Genomic DNA, 7,918 nt, shown 5'->3' with positions numbered 1-7,918 from the left:
ATTTAGAAGAGTGAAGAGAAACCAAAGACAGGATTTGTGTTTTCTCATTTTACAGTAAAATACAACTCCCAAACCTTTGAAATCAAAACCAGTTGAAGTTATTTATTTTACTGGAGCTCAGTGGCTCAAATGGTTGGGACAGGTTAGCATTTGGGACCCAAGAGTTGCTGTGGGGTGGGGTTGAGATCTCATCTGTCACTCTAGCTCCTGCTGGGGACATAAGGAGCCTCCCACTGGGTGTCCCCAGGGCAATGATGATATCACCGGCTTAATCCTTTCAACCTGGAAACATCTTGGTGCTTCTGATACAAGTGCAAAAGAAATTATTTTATTGACAGAAGTTTGCAAACTTCATTCTTAATTTTCAGGATAAAAAGAATCTCTAAACAGGAAACTTGTATCTTAAGGGAGAAAACACTATGTCTCTCAATTAATTGGGAATTTGAACCAGTCCACACAATCTCCCACACCCAGTTTCTTGGGGCCTTTCAAGCATGGCCCTATTCCATCAGCTTCTAATCCTACTTGCCTGCTAAATCTTTCCATCATACAGAAGGAACTTCAATTTCATATATTGTTCCTAAATTGGTATAAGAGGGGACAAAGGGAAACTTTGGAAGGCTTTCAAGAGTCTGTTATTCTATCTGACAACAAGTTCTGGGGTTTTTGTGGTGGCTGTTTTCTGACCTGGTCTACCTTGAAAGGCTGATGGATACAGACAAAAACGTCACAATCATTTCTGACCCTTGAAACTGGAGCCAATAATTTCCCAGGTCTGTCCTTCATTTCAAAGCTTTTGTTGCTAGGGAATGACTTTCAAGAGCATGAGAATTTGCATTGGGAAGGTGAGTGACAAATCTTGATGCAAATATTTATATACTGTACCAGGAGTGGAACACAAGTTCATTAAGGCAAGGATCATGACATCATTGTGTGCTTCCTCATTCATATGTAATCTTGGTGTTTGGATTTACTACTTCCCCCTAACCTGAAGACATCTGAATGTCTGAATCCTCATTTGAATGGTACCCAAGTCCTGCAACTGTTCTTCACATGTTTTAGTCTCCAGGCCTTTAATTATCTTAATTGCTCTTCTTTGCACTTTTTCCAAAGTCTCAACATTTTTTTGTAATATGGTGACCAAAACTGGATGCAGTATTCCAGGTGTGGTCTTACTAAGGCTTTATAAAGCGGTACTAATACTTCATGTGATTTTGATTCTATGACTCTGTTTATACAACCAAGGAATATATTAGCGTTTTTTGGCTGCTGCCACATACTGCTGGCTCATGTTCAAGTGATCATCCACTAGGACGCCAAGATCCTTCTCACAGTTATAGTTTTTGAGCCAGGTTTTGCCTAATCTGTACTTGTACCTTTGGTTTTTCCTGACCAGGTGTAAAACCTTGCTTTTCTCCACATTAAATACCATTTTGTTGAATAGGGCCCATTGTTCAAGTCTGTCAAGATCTTTTTGGATCCTGAGCTTGTCTTCTGGGGTGTTGGCTATTCCTGCCAGCTCAGTGTCATCTGCAAATTTGATGAGTTCCTCTTCTATTCCCTCATCCAAGTCATTTATGTGTTGTGATTTCGTGCCTGCCAGCGGATCCAGCAGCCAAATCCAAGGAATCGGATGAGCAGGAGGAGGCGCCTGGGTTCACACTGGAGTCTACGGAAGGCTCTGAGGAGCAAGATGACTCAGAGCCAGACGCAGAGCCTGGCCCATCTACTCATGCTCAGGCAGAGACACATCTGTTTTGGGGCCTGAACTAGGTGACGAGGAACAGCTGGGGCCAGTCCCAGATGCACGGATGCGCAGAGAGGAGAGGCGAGCAAGACAACGGTGGATGGTGGGGCGGCTCCATAGGCAAAGTAAAAGTCACTAAGAAGCACGCCCTGGCTGCACTAAGAGGTGACGTGTGGGAGGTGCTGGATACCGAAGGCAACTGTTCATACTACAGCTTCGTGCTTCTGTTGTTGGATTTTTTGACTCAGGATTCTTGGACATTTAACCAGGTTTGTCAGATTTCTGTGTGTTTAAGTGATTTGAACCTTAAGCATTCCAGCTGAGAACTCAGAGTCTGATCTTGTTCATTTCAACAGCTAAAGGACTGGTTGGAGTTTGTTCCATAAAAGCTGTGTCAAAATAAAAGGAGTTTTTTCTTACAAAGTCCTGCCTTGTTCAATTAAAAGGGGTTTTCCTCACAAGTAAGCGGGTGTGCAGTACTCACGTAGGCTCGGACAGAACATTATGAAGACATTGAAGAGTATTGGGACTAAAATAGAACCTTGTAGATGTAGATGTAGTACCATTAAGGACTAATTATTGAGTACAGTTTGTCAGCCAGTGACGAATCCATCTGATAGTGATGCTGTCTATCCCACATTTTTCTAGCTTACCAAGAAGTAGATTGTGGTCTACTTTGTTGAATGCCTTGCTGAAGTCTAAATATACTATGTCCACAGCATTTTGCTGGTCTACTAATTAAGTCACTTTATCAAAGAATGAAATAAGATTGAATAGAATAGAACAGAGCTGGAAGGGACCTTGGAAGTTTTCTAGTCCAGCCAACTGCTCAAGCAAGAGAACCTATACCATCTCAGACAAGTGGCTGTCTAGCCTCTTCTTAAAAATCTCTAGTGATGGAATGCCAGTGACTTCCGAGGCAAGCTGTTCAACTGGTTAATTGTCCTCACTGTTAGGAAATTTCTCCTTAATTCCAGGTTGCTTCTCTCTTTGGTCAGTTTCCAACCATTGTTTCTTGTCCTGCCCTTTGGTACTTTGGATAATAGTTAGATGCCCTCTTCTTTGATCCCTTTTCTTACTTTCTTTCTATTTCTATGTTTGCCTTTTGCTTTCAGCTATTGCTTCTAGTTCTCCCTGTTTGTTCCCCAAACTTTGAGCATTTGCATATAAGCATTTAAGACTTTTATGTCTGTCCGTGGGTATGTTTCCTGCGTCTCCTGATTGTTATTTGAGTTTTTCTTTTTTCTCATCACTGCCTACCTCATTGTTTGTTTTGTTTTCTTGGGATTTATGATTGGTTTTGGGTTCTAGAGATTCTAAAGACTGGTCACCTTCCCCCCTCAATTTTAGTTTAAAGCCCTCCTGATGAGTTGGGCCAGTATTTTTCCAAGTACACTTTTCTCTGTTTTCATGAGGTGCAGCCCAATCCCTTGCCAAGAGTCCTTCGCATAGGAAATGTAGTCCATGATCCAGGAAACCAACATTTTCTTGGCCACATCAACCCTTTAGTCAATGGTTTATTTCTAGAATTCTTTTTCCCCTCAATGGGTGTTGACCTTTTGTTGGGAGTACTGATGAGAACATTGTGGTTCTAGTTTCTTAACTTTATTGCCTAGTTGCTTATAATCTCTCACTATTCTACTCAGATTCTTTGTTGTGTCATTCGTCCCAATGTGGAGGAGGAGGAAAGGGTAGTAATCTATAGGCCTCGCTATTTTGATTAGGTTCTCAGCCACATCTTTGATTTTTGTTCCAGGGAGACAACATACCTCCCTGGATTGTCTGGTCTGCAGATGGCTGATTCTGTTCCTTTGAGGATAGAATCTCCTATTACCAACACTTGCCTTCCTTTTGGGGGGGCTGCACTCTGGAGTGTTTTTCTGTTGTTTCAGGTGTTTTTGTTGATGTGACTTTTTAAGGGATATTTGAAGTGACTTTTTAAGGAATATTTGAAGTTGTTTCTTTGCTAGGTGTCTGCATGTTTTCTTTGAGGGGGAGGTTATGGGTCTGCATGTTTCCATCTAAGGGGAGAAATCGATTGCTCAGTTTTAATGGGGCTGCTTCTGGTTGGGTTGGATTGGGTAGAAGGGGTATGTTAGTTGTACGCTGCTTCTTTCTTTGAGTATTGTGTTTCCTTCTTTGTGTGACATACCTCCATTTGTCTTCCTCCAAGGGTTTATCAGTAGGGTCAAATCCTCTGGGTGTATTTGTTCGTTATTTGGTTCAGTTTTGGTAGAGCTTTCTTTTATATGTTGGGGTTTGGCTAGAGTTGCCTCTAAGTCCCTTACTTTTTCCTCCAGTAGTTTACATAGTTTACATCTAATGCATGTATAGTTTGGGTGTTTTTTGGGCATAAGCACATACATGGAACATGTATTGCATACCACAATAGTATCAGTCACCTGTTCCATGAGTTTGTTGTTTGAAAATCCCTCTTTTTGGTTGGTGGATGTGCTTTGCTGTTAGCCTTGTTTTTAGCTTCTCTGTTCTAGGTAATTATGCCTATTTTTTCTATCCTTTTTTCTGCCTGTTTGTGCTTGGGTTTTTTTGCCTTGTTATTTAGGTATAGATAAAAGTATGTGGCAGTATGCCCTTTGGTTTTAAAGTTTATATTGAAGTTAAAAGTTAATGTTAGGTCGATTTAATGAAGGAAAGGGCTGCTTTCTCCTCAACAAGGGATTTGCTTTTTGCTTTCTGCTCTCTGCCTAAAAATGCATCCCTATCCTTCCTTTTCTTAATTTGCTCCTTGTTTATCTCTATCCTCTCTGCCTTGCTTTTTTGACTGCCTTCCTGTGCTCAGCCGGTCTTTCTAATTGCCCCCAGCCGTTGCTCCTCTGAGGTCTCTTCTATGGTCTAATAGCCGGTCTTTCTGAGCTGGGCAGGTTTGCTAGTAGTTTTTTCTCTGCTGAGCAGGTTTAATAGCCGGGTTTTCTCTACTGGGCCTTCCTACCAACTGCCTCCATCCGCTGCTCTGTCGCTCCGTCTCCCCCGTTCAGCCAGGTTATCTTGAGCTGCCAGTCAGGTCCTCTGCTGCTCTTCCACCTCTGTCATGCTGCCTCATTGCTGCCTGCAGGCCTCACAGTAAAGTCCTGGTAGCACCTGGTCTGTTGCTGTCTGTAGACCCTGGTCTACTGCTGTCGTAGCACCTGGTCTGCTGCTGTCTGTAGCACCTAGTCTACTGCTGTCTGTAGCACCTGGTCTGCTGCCATCTGTAGGCCCTGGTCTACTGCTCTCCGTAGCACCTGGTCTGCTGCCATCTGTAGGCCAAGGTCTACTGCTGTCTGTAGCACCTGGTCTGCTGCCGTCTGTAGGCCCTGGTCTAATGCTGTCCGTAGCAACTGGTCTGCTGCCATCTGTAGGCCCTGGTCTACTGCTCTCCATAGCACGTGGTCTGCTGCCGTCTGTAGACCAAGGTCTCCTGCTGTCTGTAGCACCTGGTCTGCTGCTGTCTGTAGGCCCTGGTCTACTGCTCTCCATAGCACCTGATCTACTGTGCTGCAGCATTCCACCACCCACACCAACAGCTCCGCAGCCATGTGGCTCCCGTTTGCTGGTCTGTCCTATGGGGTTCTGTTTCCTTTAGCAAACAGGGCTGCCTGGATGGTTCACAGTAAGTTCTCTTCTCTCCGTGGCTGGCTCCCCTCCCTGCTCCACTATCTCACTGGCTCTCCTATTTCTTCTCTTATTTCTGACACAGCTGTCAATGAAATTGAGTTTGACACCTCTGAGTTAAAAGATAAAAAATGACCATAGCACATCATTAAACTGATAACAGTTTTAATCTGCCATAATTAAAAATAGAAAAGGATTAAGAACTTCTACTTGAAATGCAGGGGCATCCACAGAATATCATCAAAAAGGTCAAAATGGCAGCCACAATAATGTGATTGAAGCTTTGAATATAAAAGTCAGGCAAAGTTTTGACTATACTCTCATGGCCACCATTTTTATTTTGATTATATCCTACAGACCTCCTGATGAACATGATTGACCCATGCTGTAACTTCTGTTTCTTGAGCCTAATCCTAAACAAAGTGCCATCAAATTGCTGGACTCAGAGCATCACAGATTTCAACTTGTGCTTAGTTTGCATAAACATCAATAGGATTCAGAAATATTTGGGATGACAACCTTTGAGTGTAGACTACAAATACATGCAAAAATCTAACAATTCAAATACTGAGACTCTAGTTTGGAAACATTTTGTAATTTATATATAAACATTCAAATAAGAAACAAACTAGAATATTTGACAGAAATATCCTCAGTACAACAAAAGACCCCCAAACCCAAAAAAACCCCCAATTAAAATCAATGTTGGTTTCAGTTATAAAAGATGAATATCAACATTTTAAAATAATCTCAGAATATTTGGCAACTTACATTTTTGCAAGAGACAAATGTGATTAACAATAAAAAGCTTTATATGGAACTCAAATTGAAGATTTGTTCTTGAGAAAGTAAAATGCAAGTCTACTAAAACAACTAACCAGATTCTACTTCTTTAATACTAGTGAATAAAGTAGGCATGTTGCCAATCTTTTCAGTCCTTTTTGTTTTCCATTTTTCTATGGAGAAACAAAAGCACTGGGAGAAGAACAATTAAGAACTCCATAGAAAGATGATGTGCTCTTCAGCCGAAAATTCTTCTTTTACTGTGTTCTAGCTGGGAGAAATTTTACATGAGAATACATTTCCAAAAGAAAGGGCACGTTGAACTCAACACTGTAAATGCCATTCTTAACTCTTAGCATAGAGAAAGTTACAAACACAACAAGAGAAGTAACAAATCTCTCCTTATGCCTACCTACTTGATCCAAACATGTGAGAATGTTCTGAGCCAAATTAGCTTCCCACATCCTTTTCCTAGTCCTACCCAGCGCTAAGCATGGCAGCACATTTAATAATCCAGTTAAAACAAGATGATATAATACCAGGTCTTGCGGTTCAATAAACCATTAAGTTCATACACAGTAAAATACAGTCTTTTTTAAATAAATGTTTTATATACAAAAGGTGTTAAGAGGCCACTAGTAAAGAGTGGATTGGAAGCATCAGCGAATTCCTCCTGGACCCAAAGAAACCTTCTCTAATTCATACTATCTTCTGCATAAACAAATAGTTTATAAAACTGTTTAAAATATTACATGTGTATTATAAGTTACATCTTGGAAATACACACATGCAGTTCCCCTCCTCAAGCTTTATATAGCAGAGATAGTTCCCTCCCACCCTGAATCCCCACTGACATGGGTTCCAACTATCGCTTGGACTTTTTCATGTCAGTCTCATCGGCCCTCTGGTGATCCTTCTTTCGTGACACTGGAGGACTCGCTTCCCTTCTGCGTTTGGTGGGCTGAAATTTTGAGCTGAAAATATCAAAACAAATAAAAAAGGATAATTATTTTTAGTAAGCATGGAATCCAGTGACTAGACCCATAGCCTGCTTTGAAAGAGAGTCCCCAACAATACCCTGTTGTTGGAATCCTGGCTAAATTGGGAAGCAAGAGAATGTAGTGCCAAACTGCTCTTCTAGCTACCTGACGAGGCTTGCTTGGCTGCTCCTCATCATCAAGAGCATCTTTGGAAAAGTGTCTGCTACCACTTTTTGTCCCTGGCTATCTTGATTCCTCTCCATTTTCTCATTTGTATCCACTGCAACCTATGCGATTCACAGCCAAGACATGGATGTAGAACTCCAGAGCTTTCCACTTGACAGATCCCAAACATCTGGATGCCTCCTTCTACTCTTCCCATCAGACCTCCTTGACCTCTGAATCCTATAAAAACTGAATTCTTCCATGAGGGTTCTGCTTAAATGCTCCAGCTTCCATTTTTTGAACCATATTGTTATGGTTATGCTTGCTTACTGGCTTATTGTATTTATGAATTGCCTCAATTATAAGAGACTCTGGAGACTGCATATCTTGGGCATCCTTCCTCTTTAGCCCAATGAATACAACAATTACATTTAGATTCAATCAATCAGATAGAGCTGGAAGGGACATTGGAGGTCTTCTAGTCCAACCCCCTGCTCAAGCAGAAGACCCCATATAATTTCAGACAAGTGGCTGTCCATTCTCTTTTTAAAAACCTCCAGTGATGGAGCACCCACAACTTCTGACAGCAAGTTGTTCCGTTAGTTAATTGTTCTCACTGTTAGTAATGTTT

At 41.5% G+C, this 7,918-nt stretch overlaps 1 protein-coding gene across 1 annotated transcript in view; it reads right to left on the bottom strand.

Annotated features, from left to right (window-relative positions):
* Positions 1-5,507: 5,507 nt before the first annotated feature.
* Positions 5,508-7,918, bottom strand: part of BOD1L1 (biorientation of chromosomes in cell division 1 like 1) — a 191,747-nt gene continuing 189,336 nt past the window's right edge. Inside the window, exon 28 of the mRNA XM_015814955.2 lies at positions 5,508-7,116. Within this exon, the coding sequence (XP_015670441.2) occupies positions 7,008-7,116 (109 nt within the window). The 3' untranslated portion in view covers positions 5,508-7,007. The remainder of the gene's footprint in view (positions 7,117-7,918) is intronic.

Source organism: Protobothrops mucrosquamatus, unplaced genomic scaffold (assembly GCF_001527695.2).
Source record: "Protobothrops mucrosquamatus isolate PMUCROS unplaced genomic scaffold, P.Mucros_1.0 scaffold_97, whole genome shotgun sequence".
Lineage (NCBI taxonomy): Eukaryota > Metazoa > Chordata > Lepidosauria > Squamata > Viperidae > Protobothrops > Protobothrops mucrosquamatus.
This window is presented reverse-complemented; position numbering and strand designations above follow the sequence as displayed.